At 41.7% G+C, this 21,700-nt stretch overlaps 1 protein-coding gene across 1 annotated transcript; it reads left to right on the plus strand.

Moving 5' to 3' along the window:
- Positions 1-18,037: 18,037 nt before the first annotated feature.
- Positions 18,038-18,862, plus strand: LOC141147394 (taste receptor type 2 member 40-like). The gene has a single exon (XM_073634628.1). The coding sequence runs from the start codon at positions 18,038-18,040 to the stop codon at positions 18,860-18,862; it is 825 nt and encodes a 274-aa protein (XP_073490729.1).
- Positions 18,863-21,700: the final 2,838 nt, after the last annotated feature.

The raw sequence follows: 21,700 nt of genomic DNA on the forward strand, positions 1-21,700 counted from the left end.
TTATATGTCTATACTTATGATGCTGCCTGACCTTTAAAGGGGCGACTCCACGCAGAGTCTCAATCTCACATCCTCGTCTTCACCCAATCTCCACATAGCCAACACCTATGGATGTCCCCCTAATACTAAGAGCTGATTTCTACTTAATCAGACTTATTTTTTCTTCTTCATCCAATCAAATGACCACCCTACTAATTAACAGGTTTCTTAACCCTGACAGCCACCAAGATGGCAAACTAGCTACAACCCACACACACCAAACACCCCAATAATAGCGTTAACCTGTGTGGAGTCGCCCATCCGTTATGCCTATTGACATAAAAAGTTATTTTACTATCCTAAGTTGAGTTTTAACCCGGAGGAAGATAACATTCCTACTAGAAGGTATCGGTTCCAATGTTTCTAATGTTATTCCTGGTTTTACTTGAATACCTGTTATACAATGACCTATCTTATATGCTGAATCTTAATAGACTACCTACCAACTAAATAACTGAACCCGCATAGGGCAGACCCGAGATCTAGGTATTTAACATGTAATGATATGTCATTTTACTTCTTTATATTCCTGTTTTCTCTATTAATAGAATAGCTCAACATAAAACGTTTACTCTTGGCAACCGGGCAAAGGAACCCTAGTGGGCCTCCGGCGTGTGTGACTGACCCCCATATTCCGCATGTTTAACGACATATAAGTTACAACATCTAGACGATTGAGCACACAGATGGGCTGAAACGTCCTACCCCTGCAGTGATCCTGTGGGATACCTATTCTTCTGCCATGTGGGGTTCGGTCGGACAGGCCGGAGGCCTATTCTGAGAACAAGGTGAGCAAAACTAACGTAAAAGATACATTTTAAAGTTATAAAGTTTGGTTCATATTATCAGTATGATTGTACAGTTGACTCCTTACACACCTCTCTGAACAACTGATGGACTCGCTACCAGACGTCCTCTACACATTCCCACAACAACCAAGGCCGCTTTCCTCCTAATCAGGCAAACTCACTCGCCTGCCTCCAGAAACCTTGCTTGATATTTTCCCTCAGGCAATGAATATACCTAAACTTTAAGATTTCACTCACCTAATCCACAATCCCCTTGTCTATGACTAACACTACAACTTTCAGGCTCAATCCTCTATCTAAACCATCCATACCCCTCTGAGGACCAGAGGATTACATTGTTCTTTCACCCGTTAATACCGGCTCCTTACACCTCCCCACACAACGGGAACCCATCACTCCCGTTGACCTACACCGGACAACGTTCTACCCCATAAGAAGGGTCTCTAGATCCTTCTTTATCTCCGGTACATCCAGACTCTACATATACGTCTAGACCTTTTCTCGATCTTTTCTATTCTCTCTTCTTGTCTTCTATCCCTTCCCATCCCTGTTCTCCCTCTTCTCCCTCCCTCCCCTCCTCCCCTACCCCCTAAAAGACCCCTTCCAATTTTAGAGTCCCCCTCCTCGCCCCATATTTGCATTTAGTTTTTTCAAACCCATCCCTACAGACTTTAACCACTCCCCCTCCCACCGTCCCCTCGGTCTCCGTCACCTCCACTTCACCACCACTACACCCCTCTGATCCGACAACAATCCCACACACCACCCCCAACACACTCGAAGAAGTATACAGACCAAGCTGACGAAAGACCACATCCTGTTAAAATATGTCACACGTATTACCTACTACCAAACATAACACGCTAAAAGTGACATCCCTAAACGTAAAAGGGCTCAATATCCCGGAAAAGCGCAGCCAAGTTTTGGCTATGATGCACAAACTAAAATCCAACATAGTTTTCCTTCAAGAAACCCATTTCCGGACAGATAAGATCCCTAAGCTAACTAATCACTGGTTCCCTCATTCATATCATTCTACCAACCCCTTGGCAAAGACTAAGGGAGTCTCAATCCTGATCTCTAAAAACTTATCCTGGGAATTAACCGATTCACTCATTGACAAAGATGGTAGATACATCTTTTTGAAAGGTAAAATACAGGGTCGGCCTGTGACCTTGGCTAATATCTACAGCCCTAACTCAGCACAACTTAGCTTCTTTAGACAGATCTCTCAACTTTTATCAGGCTTCTCCGCTGGTCTAACCGTTCTCGGAGGAGACTTCAATGTAGCCCTATACCCAATTCTAGACACCTCCTCAGGCTCCACTTCACTGCCATACAGAACTCTGCGCCAAATAAAAATGCAACTGACAGACTTACTTCTACATGACACCTGGCGTACTCTCCATCCAAATGTCAAAGACTATACTTTCTTCTCCGCCCCTCACGACAGATACTCCAGAATTGACTATCTCTTCCTCTCCCAATCAGACCTTCCACTCCTTTCCCATGCGACAATTGAGCCAATGATCCTATCTGACCATCACCCCATTACAATGACACTGACCTTCCCTGAACATCAGAATATTTCTAAAATCTGGCGTCTAGATTCTACCCTATTGACTTCAGAAGGAGACATCGCAGACATTAGACGTACCATACACAATTTCTTTATGGACAACGACAACGGAGACACTTCTCCACTAACACAATGGGAGGCCCACAAATGCGTCTTAAGAGGGAAACTTATCGCCCTTAAAACGTCGCGGAAAAAAGCCCACCAAGCCAACATTTCAAACCTGATCCAGAAAATCAAAACCCTAGAGACAGCTCACAAACAGACTCAGGCCCAACAGACATATCAAGAACTCATACAAACCAGAGAACATCTTCTCTCTGAGTTATCACAAAAAACAAAACGTAAATTCATCCTACAACAAAAACTGTTCTATGAATTTGGAAATAAAAGCGGAAAATATCTGGCTCGAGCCATCCAGAAGAACAAAGCCCGTTCCAATATCCATATGATCAATGACTCCCAAGGCAGATCAAAAGTCACAACCCCTGATATAGCCTCCCAATTCGAAACATACTACTCCAACCTATACAATCTTGGTTCACCAACTGACAACTCGTCTAATAATATTGATAGGAGATCTCTCATAAAAAATTTTCTAAGAGACAATTGCCCCAAACCGATTCATAGAGAAGAAGCTCGCCAACTAGAACTCCCCATTTCAGAAGCTGAACTTAAAACCGCGATCAAACAACTAAAAGCCGGGAAAAGTCCAGGACCAGACAGCTTCGCAGCCGTATATTTCAAAACTTTTATAGAGACACTTACCGGCCCCTTTCTCAAAGCCTTCAACTCCCTGTCCTCCTCCACACTCCCCTTCAACAGACTCCTTGAAGCCCACATCACAGTTATACCTAAGGAAGGAAAAGACGTGACCCTAGTAAACAACTATAGGCCGATTTCCCTACTAAACGTAGACATAAAACTCTTCGCAAAAATCCTAGCCAATCGCCTGCTTCCTCTGCTACCATCACTGATAGATGGAGATCAAGTTGGTTTTGTCCCAGGCCGAGAGGCAAGGGACAACACCATTAAAGCTATAAATCTTCATCATTGGATGACAACTAATAAACATAGGGGTTTCTTTCTATCATTGGATGCGGAGAAGGCGTTTGACAGACTGGCATGGGACTACATGGGGGCAGTGTTGCGACACCTGGGCCTCCGAAACCGCATGTTCAACTCAATCATGTCTCTATACACAACACCCACAGCCAGAGTTCGGATCAACGGACATCTGTCAAACGCCTTCTCCATAACCAACGGAACTAGACAGGGCTGCCCACTTTCCCCCATCCTCTTTGTATTGACCCTTGAACCACTCCTAAACTGCCTCAGAAAGAATGAAAATATCAAAGGCATACCCATACCAGGCCACACCTATAAGATGGCGGCCTTTGCCGACGATATCCTACTTTCCCTTAGCGAACCTCACACCTCTATTCCGAACTTATTAAAGGACTTCCACCTCTTCCAACGCATCTCTAACTTTAAAATAAACTTCACCAAATCACACGCCCTCAATGTCACCATCCCAAAAGAAACAGTCGCACAATGTGAAACGAACTTCCCATTCCACTGGCGACAAAACGCTATTAAATACCTGGGCATTCACCTCACAAAGAACCTATCAGACCTATTTACACAAAACTACCTTCCCATCCTCAAAATGATCTCCGCTGATCTCAAAAATTGGAACAAACCCCAGTTCTCCTGGTTCGGGCGTGCAGCCATTATTAAAATGAACATTCTTCCACGCATCCTATACATTTTACAGGCTGTCCCCATTAAACTCCCCCCATCTTTTTTCTCATCTTACAGGAGGCTTTGTACAGAGTTTTTGTGGAATCAAAAACACCCGAAAATCACATACGATCTCCTAACACAACCCAAGACGAAGGGGGGCATTGGCCTTCCAGACCTGAAAAAATATTACTGGGCTTGTCACCTTACCCGTATTGTGGATTGGTCATTACACACCCAACACAAAGACTGGGTCAGACTGGAGGGATCAATGTCCCCATTCCCGCTGAAATCCGCCCCCTGGTTGGAGTCGACACATATTCCCTCCACTCTCAAAGTCCACCCTCTTATAGGACCGACCCTGGGATGCTTCAGGGAAGCTTGCCGCAAACTACACATATCATCCTCCCCGGGACCTTTAACACCTTTAAGACAGAACCCCGCCTTCCCACCGGGAATGTCGGCACACTTTCTAACACAACAATGGCAAGTACCCAACATACAAGCACATCAGTTTTTCCGCGACGGATCTTTTCTAGACCGCCTCACACTAACTCCCGCCATCACTAGCGACCCTTTACCCTTTTGGACATACTTCCAAATTAGACATTTCTTAAAAGAAATTGATCGCGACTCTTCCATATCACGACCACTCACTCCTTTTGAACATTTATGCTCTCAATCTAACCCACAACAACATTTAATCTCCAGTATATATGCTATATTATTCTCTGGAACTTCCCCCAAAGAAGGGAAAGCTTGTAAGTCATGGGAAAGAGAATTACAAACAGAATTAGAAGAAGACCAATGGGAACACATCTATACGATTGCTCATAAAGGCTCCCTAAATGTGTCCAGTCAGGAAAATAATTATAAGACTTTAACACGATGGTATAGAACCCCAGCCATCTTGAACAAAATTAACCCCTCATTCCCCAATAAATGCTGGAGATGTGGGGATGAGCCAGGTACTCTGTTACATATTTTGTGGTCATGCCCAGCCATTCAACCATTCTGGACGCAAGTCCGAGAACTCACAGAATCTATATCGACCTACAACTTAGACCATTCCCCAACCCATTGCCTATTTCATCACTCAGATCTATCCACGCCATACTATCGTAAGACACTGGTCCTACCCCTACTTAACGCAGCGAAAATGTGCATCCCTAGACACTGGGGTACGTCTCATGCTCCAACTATCCAAGAATGGTTCTCGCAAATTAATAAAATAGCTGACATGGAAGAACTCATTGCCATCTCTCGAGACTCCCCAGCTAGCTTCTCCAAGACATGGGCTTGCTGGACTCATTTTCGGTCGACAGACAGATACCTAACACAGATGAAATAATCTCAGACTTGCCATTGCCCACCCGAGATCACTCCCTCCACACACCTCACCTTTCTCCCCAGACGACGTGGTCCCCCCACCCCTAAACAAGGGACGAGTATGGGGGGCCACACGTCGAAATTAGCCCGGTATTACTCTCCGAGAGTAGAAATTAAACAGTCCTGACCCACTTCACCGTAATCTATTACCATTAGTAATCTATACCGCAAATAACGGAGACCGAGGGGACATCCATTCACCCCTCTATCCCCCTTGCCCTCCCCCTCCCCCTCCCTTTTCTCCTTCCCCCCCTATCTCCCTTAGATACCCTCCCCCTTCCCCCCCTCCCCCCCCTCCGTCTCTTCTTTCTTTTCCCTTCTCCTCTCTCCTTTACTTCTCTTTCTTTCTTCACTTACTTCTCAATACCCACACATAACACCTCTCAAACCCCTGCATGGCTCGGACCTCCTAACAGAGATCCTGACCAACACCTCATTTGAACAAGTGGATTGAATCTTCATACAAACTCTTACGCCTTCACCCAACGAGTGGGAATTCCCCCCCAAAAAAATCATCAAAGTAACATTAAAGGAGGGGAGGGAAAGAAAGAGGGGAGGGAGAAAAAATTTAATAAAAGGATATATCTAGTGCCACCATAACTAACACCAACCTCTCAATAGACATTTAAATGTGATATTGAATTAGCCCTGATCACCCCTCCATACATATACAATAAAGCACCAGTAAGAGATTTTTTGTTATAACTGATTCACTGTTATCTTTATATCAAATGTAAGAATCTATGTATATTCCCTAACTCTTGTACAATTGTATGATGATACTGTTACATTATTGTACTGTTTTACTTCTCTTCCTTTCAATAAAAACTTATTTTGTAAAAAAAAAAAAAAAAAAAAAGAAACCCCCAACACCTGTGCATGCTAATCTCTGCGTCAGGAATTGTATCTGCTGTAACTGCTCTTGTATGTAATGAATACTTTATGGGGAACACATTAAGGAGTTGAGAAACAGATTGAAAAATTGTTGTAATGAGGTTAATGCTTCATTTACTTGTAAATAAAATAAAAGTGCAACTGAACCCCGGAACGCACCAAAATTAAGTTATTAGATAAAATGATGGTGTAGGAGCCATTGCTTTGTAGGTTACCCTGAAATGCTTGCCAGAGGCCTATGGTATCCTGATACTGACTATTTTTTATTCTTTTATTTTTTTATTTTTTATAACTATAATTTTGAAGTGTATTTTATATCCAGACAAATATCGGGTGATCGCAGAAGACATGACGCAGCTTGTTAGAAATGTTAATTGCTACAAAGGAAGGATTTCATGCAATAAAGGAGGAAGTGAAACATCTGAGACTTGTACCTTTGTAGAACAGGTATGCACTGACCTTGTGTCTTACAGCATCCAGAGCAGCTTGTGCTATGATACTGGACCAGCAAATGATACTGAAGAAGGAGATCTCTCCAAAAACATCAAGCACTTGGCTAAGTTGAAAAGACCTATGCAGGAAAAGGCAGAGCCTTATGGGACCGAGTCTGCTAGAGGTCCCTGGAACCACATATTTGGCTTTCATTCACTAGCTAAACGGATTGTTCCTCTTCCCTGTTGTCCTTGATGTGATGTTGCTGAGTAACTGTTGTCTGTTGCAAGAAGTTTGTGGCAAGAATGATCACGATGCCACTGAGTCTGACAACCAGGGCTTTTTTTCTCAAACAATAGATGCTGGGACTCAACCACGACCGCCCAAAACCCCTCCACCCACCACACACCCTCCAAATTACATCAAATAGTGGGTGTGGTCAGTCAAATTTTACAAACAGTAGGAGGGTCTTAAAGGGACATTAAATACCAGGAATGAATTACATACAGAGTGCAGAGTTCAGGGGAGGGTTACACACAGAGTGCAGAGCTGTCACTTGTAAACACAGAAACCGGACTTCTGTGTTTACATGTGATTGTGGTGAGCAGCCCCCCCCTCCCTCCAAGGGTCTGAGCCAGAGGTGGTGGAATTGAGTTACACCAAGTTCTCCCTGAAAAAAATCCCCGCTGACAACTATGTTTTTCGTGCCACATATGGAGAAGACTTTGCAGCTACAGAAGAAGATGCAGTGTGTTTTTGATTGGACTGATTTATTTTTTATTTTTTGAAAGATTTATGTGATAAGTGTCGGGTACATTGGGTCTCTGAAGGGCATGGTGGGTGATCTGTACTGTAATTGCTGTGAGGCTTGTGCCTCAACAGGGGGGAGATGTAGTAGAATTTCATATTAAACAATATATATTTTATGTTATTCATATTATTATTATTATTATTATATAGTAGTGGTTTTATCAATATTATTGTTCAATAAGTAAAGCAATAGTTATTAATCTTTAATAATGTTTTCCACAGATTTAGAAAGATTTCATTTTAAATGTTGAACTTTAGATGACCTCTCTGCTTCTTTCTCGTACTTTTTATAAGGAAGTTCATAGCCAGTAGCCAATAGCTGCCCTCGCGTCCTTATTTTGTCCCTTCAGACTAGCATACAGATGAACGGATTTTTCGATCAGACTCGAGTCCGTCGGGAAGATTTGAAACATGTTCTATTTCGAAAGTCCGTCAGATTTTTCAACAGAAAAGGTCCGATGAAGCACACACACGATCGAATTGTCCGACGGATTCTTTCCGTCGGACCAGTTCGGTCGAAAAGTCCGGTCGTGTGTACACAGCATTAGTGTTGGGTGGCGACCTTAACATGGCCCTGGACCTGATGAGGGACTCATCAAAAGGATCCTCCCATCTATCATACGTCAAACTGAGGAAAGCGAAAAAACTTTTACAGGATCTGCAATTGATAGTGTAGTAGAATTTCATATTAACCAATATATATTTTATGTTATTCATATTATTCATATTATTCATATTATTATTATTATTATTATTATTATTATTGTTATTATATAGTAGTGGTTTTATCAATATTATTATTCAATAAGTAAAGCAATACTTATTAATCTTTAATAATGTTTTCCACAGATTTAGAAAGATTTAATTTTAAATGTTGAACTTTAGATGACCTCTCTGCTTCTTTCTCATATTTTTTATAAGATAGTTTACTGGGTGAAAGTTCATTAGGATAGTTCATTTTTAGTTTTAAGTAAGCGCTAATTAGAAAAGAAAAACACTTGACAGCAGATAAATCACAGCGATAAGATAAGAACATCTTAAACAGGTGGTTAAAATAATTATGTGGAATATGGGAAAGTTATGTACGGTACATTAAATTAATTTTGACAGGGTCAAACAAAGGTCTGCTTGTGCCCTCATTAAAACTGTTAAGATACATCAAATAAGGAAATACTGATATATATATATATATTACTAATTAGACAATATTGATTGAAGTAATTGGCTGCGTATGGATTGTATATGTGTATATATGTGTGTATGTGCGTATATATATATATATATATATTTTATGTGGATGATACATTACTTTTTATGAAAACCATGTATAAGACATACATAATGGGTGGGGTCATTGAAAGTTAATTCTCCCAAAGTCGTAAATCTGTCTTATCAGGACGAGGAGGGTTTGATTAACACAGCTGGGTGCCATACTGTCTCTACACAGGTGTTTTTAATTGGACAAAAGCAGTTATAAGTCACTTCAATGAACATATAGGAATTCTGGGAGTGAATAAGTTTGTCTGGTTGTAGAACAGGTGTCAGATTTATGGATAGTTACATTGACATAGATCTTAGCGACCAATCATATCTAGGAGAGATGATTAAGATAAGGCTTGTGAAAGGGTATATAAATGCAAGCTCTACAAATGTTAGACAAGTCAGATAGGAGCTCATAAGGCTGAACACTACATATGCTGCCCTATTGCATGGGTCATAGAGGTCAGAACCAGTAGGCAAATATCTGTCCATAACTTGTCTCCTCGTACGAGTCAAAAGGAGAAAACTTCTTAGCTTGTTCCAGAGTGTGGTCTCAGGTGACTTTCCCTCACGAACGTGGTCGAGAAGGAACCCAAAACTCTGTGAGGAGACCGGACAACCGGTCGATTGACTAGTCCCTATCAGGTGACGGGTTCCCAAGAACTGGCAGAAAATACCCATTCTGGTTCAAGGTAAGAGCAATTCACAATTGTTTCAATTTGATTAGAGGATAAGTGTAACGGAACGTCCCACACTCCACTTGAGTGCTTCTGTCAGTATATCACTTCCTAAGTCCTGGAACACGAGTCCAATGGATCTGGCTATAGGAACCCCTAAGAACCAGACAACACCAGTCTTGGAGTACATCAGGAATAGCCTTTTATTTGAGATCTCACACAAATATATGCTTGCATTGTAAGAAACTGTATAAATTAAACCTGTATCTTGTAATACTTTGAGCATAAACCTGTATGTTCCCAGCTGTTAATAAACCTGCATTGCTGAAGTCCTGCCTGGTTCGATACGTTATTATTCTACTTCAATAGACAGCTGGAGGGCTGTTCACACACAGGACAGGGATTATACATTTTTCTTGGCAAAGTACAAGGCTTATACCAGAATTGACTACGTTTTGGTTTCCCAAAACATAATTACATCCCTTAAAGAAGCGTTGATAGGATCGTTTACCCTTTCAGATCATGCTCCGACTAGCTGTACGCTAGAAACGGGGGAGGCAGAACCCAGAGAGCGGCATTGGAAGATCAATGAATCTCTCCTTAAAGAGACTGAGTATGAGGGTAAACTAAAGCAGGAACTGGACTCCTTTTTTTTACAATAAATGATACTGGGGAAAAAAAATGCCCTTTTGTATAGGGAAGCGCATAAGTGCGTCATGGGAGGCATGTTTATCTCCATGGGGGCACATAGGAAACAGAAACTTAATGAACAGATTGATTCGCTGCTAAAATGTATTGGGGAGTTGGAAGCGGTGCACAAAGTATCTCAGGCACAATTAATAGAACAGGAATTAGCTGGCCTACGTAAAAAGTTCAAACTCTTGCTTATAGACAAAGCAAAAGCCAAATTAACTCGAGGGAGACAAACATTCTATGAATTTGGGAACAAACCAGGGAGAATGCTTGCAAACGCTCTTATGCCGCGGTACACACGAGCGGCTTTGCCATCGGAATAAACTCCGAAGGTTTCTCCGACGGAACTCCGATGGAATTCCATTCAAGCGGTCTTGCCTACACACGGTAAAAACCAAAGTCCGACCATCCAGAACGCAATGACGTACAACACGTATGATGGGACTAGAAAAAGGAAGTTCAATAGCCAGTAGCCAATAGCTTCCATCTCGTACTTGCTTCAGAGCATGTGTCGTTTTTGGTCCGTCGGGACAGCATACAGACAAGCGTTTTTCCCGATAGGAATCGGTTCCATCGGAAATATTTAGAACATGTTCCATTTCTAGGTCCGTCAGAATTTTCGGAAAAAAAAAGTACGATGAGGCATAGACACGATCGTAATAGACGATGTAAAGCTTCTGTCTGACTTTTTCTGTCAGACATTCTGCTCATGTGTACGCGGCTTTAAAGAAACCACTACACGAAACCACATCACACAAATTAAAAAAGCAGAAAGTTGAAATGGTTAACACCCCACAGAAAATTGCTCAGGTGTGTATGGAGTATTACGAGAACTTATATCATTTAGAAGGGGAACTTACCTCAGAAAATGCTCAAAAGAAACGAGAGGCGGCTAGGGAGTAGATAAAAGAGACAGAAATGCCAAAGCTGACTGAGGAGATAGCCAGAGAACTTGACGTACCAATTACCACAGAGGAATTTATGAGGGCATTAAAAGCCTTGAAATTGGGCAAAGAACCGGGCCCAGATGGGTACACCCTGTCGTATTACAAAACGTTCGCTGAGAAACTGGCTCCGAGATTCATAGCAGCCTATATAATTCATTATGCGAAGAGAAGCAAATCCCGACAGAAACGCTATTGGCACACGTAACAGTTATTCCAAGGATCCCTCCCAATGTCCTAGCTATCGCCCTATTTCATTGTCGAACGTAGATCTTAATGTGTTCACAAAGATTTTAGCCATGAGACTAGTAGATCATATCCCGGGCCTAATACATCCAGACCAGGTAGGATTTACCCCTGGGAGAGAGGGAAGAGAGAACACACAGCGGGTAGTGAATACGATCTACCTTGCACAAAGGCAGCAGAAACCATTGGTGATAGTTTCCACTGATGTGGAAAAAGCCTTTGACGGGGTAGATTGGATTTTTCTAAAAACGGTATTACAGCACATAGGCCTGGGGGATGGGATGCTGAGCTGGTTTTTCTAATCTATACTCAACACCAAGCGCCGGGGTAAAGATAGGTGATAGGATCTCGGAGCCTTTTTTCCATTCAAAACGGAACATGACAGGGATGCCCACTTTCGCCCCTAATTTTTATTCTGACAATAGAACCTTTTTTTACGAAAAATACAGGCGGATTTGAATATTGAGGGGATAATGTCGGAGTTACGTGAATATGGGGAAATATCTAATTTTAAAGTAAATTATGGGAAATCAGAAGCGATGGGGATAGAAATAAACACGCCCCTTCAACATTTGATAACTACACAGTTTGATTTTATAGATGGACTGATTCTCATATAAGCTATTTAGGGACTAAAATATCAAAGAATTTAAATAAGCTATTTGAGCTTAATTATGCACCAATGGAAAGGCAGATCAAACTCAATCTCCTGAGATGGGACTAATAAACTTTACATGGTTCGGCAGAACAAATATTATCAAGATGAACATGATGCCAAGACTTTTGTATCTAATACAGACCCTGCCAATTAAGATTCCCCCCAAGCTTTCTAAGAGACCTCAGATCAAGATTTTTGAGGTTTAGACATGGGCCCCTTATGTGGCGTATAGGGAGGGATCAGGGTGACATGTAAAATTTGCTAAGTGGCCCATATTTGAGAACAGAAGGGTAGGGTATTCGGCAGAGAGGAGAAGAGGGGGGGGGATGCAGGAAAGGGGGGTCATAACTCATCTACCTTCCCCCGCCCTTTTTTTGTGTTGGGGGGGTGGACAATAAATAGACAGGGGGTGGGGGTAAAAGTAGTAAAAGAGATATCAAACTGAGTTAAAGAGTTAATTAATGGTAATACGAGATACACAGTTGGATGGTATTTAGCATTTAGGATGATTAAAAAAAGATATTGTAAGACTGTGATGAATTGTAATGTGGAATCTATGAAAAATAAAGAATTTATATTAAAAAAAAAAAAAGATACGGCACTATGCACTCATCACCGACCCAACACTTCAATTCTCTAAGCCATCCTCATTTGAGCGCTTAGTTCTTTCGGGCCCCACACAGAAAGGACTGACCTCAGAGATATATAAACTTCTAAACTCATATGATATGGTCACTCGGGGGAAACATAGATACATGCGTAGATGGGAGGAACACCTCGGAGAGGAACTAACCCACCAACAATAGGCCACTATATGGAGATGGGCAGCCAAGAGCTCTACATGCACACTTTACAAAGAGAACACATATAAGGTGATCTTTTACTGGTACCTAACTCTGTCAGGCCTGCATGCTATATACCCATCGGCCTCGGATCGCTGCTGGAGGTGTCTCCAAAACCGGGGCACGCTATACCACATCTACTGGAGTTGTCCATCCCTCCAGCCCTACTGGTGTGCGGTCCGGGGGCCTCCTCCACCGGCTATTTTAGGTAGATATCCCTCTCCCCCCCAAGTTCTTTTTACTGGGCCTCCCTCCCCCCACACTTTCTGGACTAGTCAAAAAGCTGGCCACACAAATATTAACATAATAAGAATATATACAGTGTAGCGCTATGAGTGAAAAACAAATGAATACATAGACAGTGATGTCTTATGGAATAATGGTGAATAAACATATAAAAAGTCCAAAGTTCACTGAACGGAACTTTAAAGAAAAAAGTACAAAGATATTTCCATCCCATGCTTAATAGTGAATCTTCAATTGGACAAGGATAACACAAACGATGTGCAAAAAACTGTGCAGTTGTAATGAAAACCTCAACAAGAGAAATAAGGTTTGTACTCTTACCAGATATGGTGGACTCATTAACCCTTTGGTAGTGGGTCAGTCGGGCTTATGTGGACCAAGTGCCACAAGGTTATAGTTGGCTGGAGAGCGGTCACTCTATAGGGGATAATTCCACTCCTTGCCCGTGGTGGTCAGGCCGGCAACCGTAGTTTCCTTATAAGTGTTCAAACGAAGTAAAGGACTCCCACCGCACAGGGGGACCGTCTAGAGTTTTAAAGTTGTACGCAATCAGACTCAATTTTCTTGGTAAAAATACCCCAGTTTTATAAATATTAACGGCACCCAGATGTTTAGTATCCTTCCAATGGTAACAACGAAACCCCCCATCATTATCTGATAATTACACCCGAACTAAGGATGTAGAGTTATGGAGTCCATGACGGCTAGACTAACAGATCGAGTAGACAGACATACAGAGACATGGGAGCTGTGGCACCAGCGAATGGACCCCCCATGATTCCATGAGATCCCCTCCACCCTGCACACTGCTAGCACCCGGAGCCCAGGAGAGACGAACCCTAATGATTGGAACTTTCCTAAACCTCTTTCTTCTCCCCTTCTTTCTTTTCTCTTCTCTTTCTCTTCTTTTTCCCCCTCTGGAAAAATGGGCCAAGCAATTCTAATTTACGTGACCTGCTGTTGGTCTGGCTGACAGAAGGGCTAGTATTGTGACCGCCCCGGTGCTTGGTCTTCTCGCTTTATAGAACGGTACTTTAATGAATTCCTCCTGTGGACTTTATGTTAATCCAGTTATATGTAGACCACCACGCCCTTTCCAGAGCTGTTTGTTACTATTACTGCCTTTTCATTTCTTTTTTTATCCAACAATGTTGTTTCAAACAATTGTTCACACTGAAACTTAATAAAAATTGTCAATTATAAAAAAAAGAAATTTTCCAAAATCTCTTGGTATGCTGAGGCTTTAAGAGTTCCCTTCACTGGAATTAAGGGGCCAAGCCCAAACCCTTGTGTAGGAGGGACTCTGATGCTTTGGGGGAATCTGCTGTGATGGGGGCTCTGATGGAATGGGGGAACTCTGATGTATTGGGGGATCTCTGATGTGATGAAGGGGATCAAATGCAATGGGGAGCCTCTGGTGTAATAGGGGACCACTGATGTAATGGGGGACTCAGATGGAATAGGGGACCTTTGGTGTAATGGCGGACCTCTGATGTAATGGGGGACTCTGATGGAATAGGGGACCTTTGGTGTAATGGGGGACTGCTGATGTAATGGGGGATTCAGATGGAATAGGGGACCTTTGGTGTAATGGGGGACCTCTGATGTAATGGGGGACTCAGATGGAATAGGGGACCTTTGGTGTAATGGCGGACCTCTGATGTAATGGGGGACTCTGATGGAATAGGGGACCTTTGGTGTAATGGGGGACCTCTGTTGTAATGGGGGGGCTCAAATGGAATAGGGGACCTTTGGTGTAATGGGGCCTCTGATGTGATGGGGGGCTCTGATGGAATGGGGGACCTTTGGTGTAATGGAGGACCTCTGATGTGATGGGTGGCTCTGATGGAATGGGGGACCTTTGGTGTAATAGGGACCTCTGATGTGATGGGGTCTATGTAATGTGTTGGATTTTATGTGTCAAATAAAAGATATTTTCAACAGTTCAAACTGCTTTGGTGCTCTGATTTCTCTTACACCGTAGTGTTATATCTGGACATCCATGATATTACCCCATCTGATGGAGAACATCATCTAAAGACCCAATCTATGTGCACAGATCGTATGACATCTTCAGTGCTCCTACACTACACACCCAATACCATGGCTGTCTGTAGTCGGGTCGGGATAACACCGAGAAATTTAGGTCTGTTGACTTTGTTATCTTTTCTCTGGAAATGTCTCCAATCTCCTTTCAGATCTTACAAGTGTTCATTATCAACTCAACCACCTTTTTCATCATCAACCTCTTGTTGTCCAGCATTCCACAGTTGGCATCCTGTGCCCGGGAAAATGCTCTTTTGGGCCCTTAACAAACATATCTAACCCTTATAAGCCCAACAAAGAAACCCTTACAGCTTTATTTTTACAAACTGAGGAAAAGTACATTCAACCCCCCCAAAATTTAACCAAATTCTGTTTCAGTTACCTAGAAAAAAAATTAAACCTGATTGGTCACTATGGAGAAAGATTGAGTTCTCTTTTCTGCTATTAGACTATAAATCAATTGACCTCATTCCCATAATACCCAAAGCTGTTTTTTTCTTACATTTGGCTTCTAAAGTTTCCTCTCATTTTGACATTCCTCAACTCCTGATGGAGGAGCAGTGCTGGGGGCCATCTGTTGTGGAAGGGGGGGCATCTGTTGGGGAAATGGAGGATCGGGTTCATAGAAGTGCCTTTTCTCTCCTCCAAAAATAAACAAGCAGATACGCCTTGCAGTACGGGTGAAGCCCCGATACAAGGCAGACTTTTCATTTCCTGGAGTTGGGCTTTTTTTTAATTTTTCTAAGGTAACTATAATAATAAAAGTTGTTCCACACCCCGGGTAATCTTTCAGGGATGGGGCTATTTTAGTGTAGAGATACGAGGGACTATGTTCACTGAAAACTGGAAGATAGATCGATATTCATAGTACTGAGTGTATATAATAGTCATAGTACTGAGTGTATATAATAGTCATAGTACTGAGTGTATATAATAATCATAGTACTGAGTGTATATAATAATCATAGTACTGAGTGTATATAATAATCATAGTACTGAGTGTATATAATAATCATAGTACTGAGAGTATATAATAATCATAGTACTGAGTGTATATAATAGTCATAGTACTGAGTGTATATAATAATCATAGTACTGAGTGTATATAATAATCATAGTACTGAGTGTATATAATAATCATAGTACTGAATGTATATAATAATCATAGTACTGAGTGTATATAATAATCATAGTACTGAGTGTATATAATAATCATAGTACTGAGTGTATATAATAGTCATAGTACTGAGTGTATATAATAGTCATAGTACTGAGTGTATATAATAATCATAGTACTGAGTGTATATAATAATCATAGTACTGAGTGTATATAATAATCATAGTACTGAGTGTATATAATAATCATAGTACTGAGTGTATATAATAATCATAGTACTGAGTGTATATAATAGTCATAGTACTGAGTATATATAATAATCATAGTACTGAGTGTATATAATAGTCATAGTGCTGAGTGTATATAATAGTCATAGTACTGAGTGTATATAATAATCATAGTACTGAGTATATATAATAATCATAGTACTGAGTGTATATAATAATCATAGTACTGAGTGTATATAATAATCATAGTACTGAGTGTATATAATAGTCATAGTACTGAGTATATATAATAATCATAGTACTGAGTGTATATAATAATCATAGTACTGAGTGTATATAATAGTCATAGTACTGAGTGTATATAATAATCATAGTACTGAGTGTATATAATAATCATAGTACTGAGTGTATATAATAGTCATAGTACTGAGTGTATATAATAATCATAGTACTGAGTATATATAATAATCATAGTACTGAGTGTATATAATAGTCATAGTGCTGAGTGTATATAATAGTCATAGTACTGAGTGTATATAATAATCATAGTACTGAGTATATATAATAATCATAGTACTGAGTGTATATAATAATCATAGTACTGAGTGTATATAATAGTCATAGTACTGAGTGTATATAATAATCATAGTACTGAGTGTATATAATAATCATAGTACTGAGTGTATATAATAGTCATAGTACTGAGTGTATATAATAATCATAGTGCTGAGTGTATATAATAATCATAGTAATGAGTGTATATAATAGTCATAGTACTGAGTGTATATAATAATCATAGTGCTGAGTGTATATAATAATCATAGTAATGAGTGTATATAATAATCATAGTACTGAGTGTATATAATAATCATAGTACTGAGTGTATATAATAATCATAGTACTGAGTGTATATAATAATCATAGTACTGAGTGTATATAATAATCATAGTGCTGAGTGTATATAATAGTCATAGTACTGAGTGTATATAATAGTCATAGTACTGAGTGTATATAATAATCATAGTAATGAGTGTATATAATGGCCAATAAGAGGCATAAAGCTGTCAGTCCTGAAGTGGTTATCTATTTCAGTATAATGGAAATGAGTCAGAGATTGTATTACACGGGTTGCTCCGTGCTTTAGATGTCGGCATTGAAATGAAATCCATCACATTTATGCAAAGTCAATCATGAGACGGATCTCTGAAGGCTTTTTCCATAATTCCAACTCTAAATATATCATTCTGTCTGCTATCACTGGACGTGTCCCGTCATCTCTGTCCGGAGATCACACCAAACCTCACCATGATGTCCCCGTACTCTATATCTATTGTAATCTCTTCAGTCTTGGGACTCGGCTTAGCAATCCTTTCTTACACTTGTATTGTGATGGGTAACCTGGACATCATCAGAAAGAAAGGGAAGTTGAGTCCCACCGATGTGATCTTTCTGGATAAGGGGATTGTGAATATTCTCCTCCAGTGTGTGATGAGTCTACAGGGAATGCTCTATGCCTTGTCTCTGGAAACCTTTTATATTAGACAAGTATTTGTATTTATGAACACATCAATTTACTTCCTAATCTATTACAACTTCTGGTTGACCTTCTGGCTCTCGGCTCATTACTATACCAGCATCACCAATCTCAGCTATGGGTTCTTCATCTGGTTAAAGAGAATTGTGTCCAATTTCCTGAGTCAACTTCTATTCCTGACAGCACTTGGGATGTTCATTGTGAGTGTCCCCAGCTTCTGGGCTGTCAATGCAGAAAGCCTTATCCAGTCTTCTGTGAACAGTACAAAAGCCTCTGTTATTGGGTTAGATAAAGTGTTTTCCTATTTTGTGCCTGCAGACATCCTAGGTGCCAATCTACCATTCTGCCTTAGTCTTCTGTGCCTGGTCCTCACTTCCTCCTTTCTGCTCAGACACATCTGGAGGGTGAAGAATAAAGAGTCTGGATCAACACGTCCAAATCTTCAGGCTCATGTCACTGCACTGAGGACAATCTTCTTCTTACTTCTCATGTTCACATTCTTCTGCATGTCTCGAGTGATTTTTTATCTTCCACGTTCCTCACTGTCAATATTTTTATGGAATTTACAATTATTATCTCCATCGGTGGAGGCTGCCGTCATCTTCCAGGCCAGCAACAAGCTGAGAAGGATCATTCTGAGAAGATTCTGGACCAGAAGCTGGAGGAACACAGAGGCTTAAAATGTGGAGAATGCTTAGCTTGAGAGTCTAAGTATATACTATAAAGGGGCGTGGCCAGGCAGCGCATGTAGCAGGACGCACTTCTCCTCTGCTCCGCCGAGAATCCTGTAATTGATCCTGCGGATCACTCATCCGACCCGATAACACCCCCGATCGGAACCGCACACTACGGGTGACTAACCCGGTCCATATCGGCGTTTGATCCGCGGCTGTTTAGCATGCCAAAACGGGGAAAAGAAGGCACCGGCCCGCCTGTGACTCAGGCCCAAGATGGCGCTCTGCCACAGAGATCACAGAAGGAGAAATACAAGGAGGCCGCTCAGAGACTCCTGTTTGGCAACAAGTCTTCCAAAGAGCCATCCTCGCCCGCATCCGACCTCAGTGAAGAGGAGGGAGGCCAGCTGGAGTTAGACAACACTATACCACTGGAGGATGGCACTGGATCCCCTACAGATTGGACCGCAGTGAGTACAGTATCACACACATGTCAGGACACCCAGACACCAAGCATGCCAGTGGATAATACTGAACCCACTCTCAGAGACATTCTCTCAGCAGTGACTGTATGCAACAAATCCATATCACATTTGACGGATGAAGTTAAAGGAGTCAAAGCTGAGATATCATATGTGAGACAGGACATGCAAAAACTGAGAGAGCGCACAGCTGCAATAGAGAGCAGGGTCAGTGTGATGGAAGATGATCTTGTACCCATGCAGAGGGACTTAAAGTATAACTGTCATGTAGTAGACCAGCACGCAGTACGTTTGGATGATTTAGAGAACCGCATGCGCCGCAATAATGTACGCGCACTGGGATTCCCAGAAAGAATAGAGGGTAAAGACCCGGTCACCTTTATCGAGCAATGGCTTCTCAACACATTCGGAAAAGACGCTTTTTCTCCATTATTTGCAGTTGAGAGAGCGCATAGAGTCCCATCTCGCCCACTACCACCTGGCAATCATCCTCGCGCTTTTCTCTTTAAACTTCTCAACTACAAAGATAGAGATGCCATCCTTGCCAAGGCCAGAACCATGGGAGGCAAACTAGCTATAGAAAACTCCAAGATATCCCTATTCCCGGATTTCTCGGCTGAACTCCAGAAACAGCGAGCAAAGTTCATGGATGTCAAGCGAAGATTAAGGGATCTAAACTTGCCCTACGCCATGCTGTATCCTGCCCACCTGCGAGTAGTCGCACTTGGAGAAACCCGTTTTTTTGACCGGCCGGATATGGCGGCTCAGTGGCTGGATAGAGAAGATAGAGCCCTTAAAGCAGCTAGACCGCAAAGAGATGTTCCCCCCTAAGCGATATGTCTTGTGTTGATGTTGGACTGATGGGATCCAGCATGCTGTCCCCCCCTCCCCCATCTTTCAAAATCTCTCCCCCCCCCCTTTTTTTTTTGGAGAGGGCGCCTGAGCCGAATGAGGGCCTCAAGACCTGAGCCAGCTGGTAAATGTGGACAGTTCCTACACCCATATCCGTTGCTTAGGCGGATGAGGAGTCCTGTTCATCTCAACTTACTCTTCCTGCTTTTTTCCCCTTCCCCTCACCCTTCTTTATTTTTCATTTTTTTGAATTGCAAGCAAGGAAGGATTACGTGCCTGCCGCGTCTGTAAAACACCTGCAAGAACTGACCTGCTGGTTAACCGGGAGTTTTCAAGGCTTGTACCCCCCCCCACACCTGTTGTGTGGAGGAAAAGCTAACAATGCAACTGTTACAGTTGGGTGCACTATCACCCTTTAGAGTTACGCCATACAGAGCAGTATATTTTGAGCTAGAAAGCTATTTTTTTCTGTGCCTATACCCTAACATATTGAAATATTTTTTCTTGCTGTTCTGTATTCTGATTTCATGCCCACAGATGCCTAACTGTCCCAAGAAGAGGGAAATTAAGCTTGATATGTTTTTTCTACTATACATTTGGTATCATACCGGTACACAACTTGTGGGTGCTACTAGAGGTTTTATTAGACTACCTAAAGTTTCTAAAGTGACATGGGGATGGCTAAGCTAACGATCGTGACTTGGAATGTCAGAGGGCTAGGTAGTCCAATTAAACGGATGGCGGTCCTCAGGCATCTCAAGTCGTTGGGTGCGGGGGTGGTCTGCCTACAGGAGACTCACTTCTCGGCGGACCCTACCCCCAGCCTCAACCCACGATCATATGTAACCCAGTTTCATGCAACCCATTCCACCTATTCTAGAGGTACAAGTATTTTGATCAGGAGGGATGTTCAATTCAATTGTATACAAAAACGCATAGACACGGACGGTAGATATATATTTCTCCTATGCACAATATCAAACCTAAAATGTATTCTTGCTAGTATTTATATTCCCCCACCGTATACATCCGAGATTATTAAACATCTGGCAAGTTTCATGGCCCAATACCCAGAAGTACCCCTGTTGGCAATGGGAGATTATAATAATTTTTTAAACGCCACTAAGGATAAAATGCCTATACCCATTGTTAATACAGGTCAAATACAAAGCAAAACTCCTTTTGCTAAAATGCTTGAAGAAATAGGATTGATAGATGTGTGGAGATGCAAACATCCTGAGGACAAAAAATACTCCTGCTACTCGGCCTCCCACGCCGGATTGTCTAGAATAGATTTGGGTTTGGGAAACTATAAGATGCTACAACTGGTGTTGGAATCGAGATATGCAGATAGGAATGTCTCTGATCATTCTGCCTTCTGGGTGACCATTTCATTGCCAAATAAGACCAGCCGCCCAGTCTGGAAGCTTAATCCCTTCTGGCTTTCGCTGTTTGCCGAACCTGACCCCATACATGCAGCACTCAGGCTGTTTATGCAGGATAATATTGG

This window comes from Aquarana catesbeiana, linkage group LG06, assembly GCF_042186555.1.
Source record: "Aquarana catesbeiana isolate 2022-GZ linkage group LG06, ASM4218655v1, whole genome shotgun sequence".
Taxonomy (NCBI): Eukaryota; Metazoa; Chordata; class Amphibia; order Anura; family Ranidae; genus Aquarana; species Aquarana catesbeiana.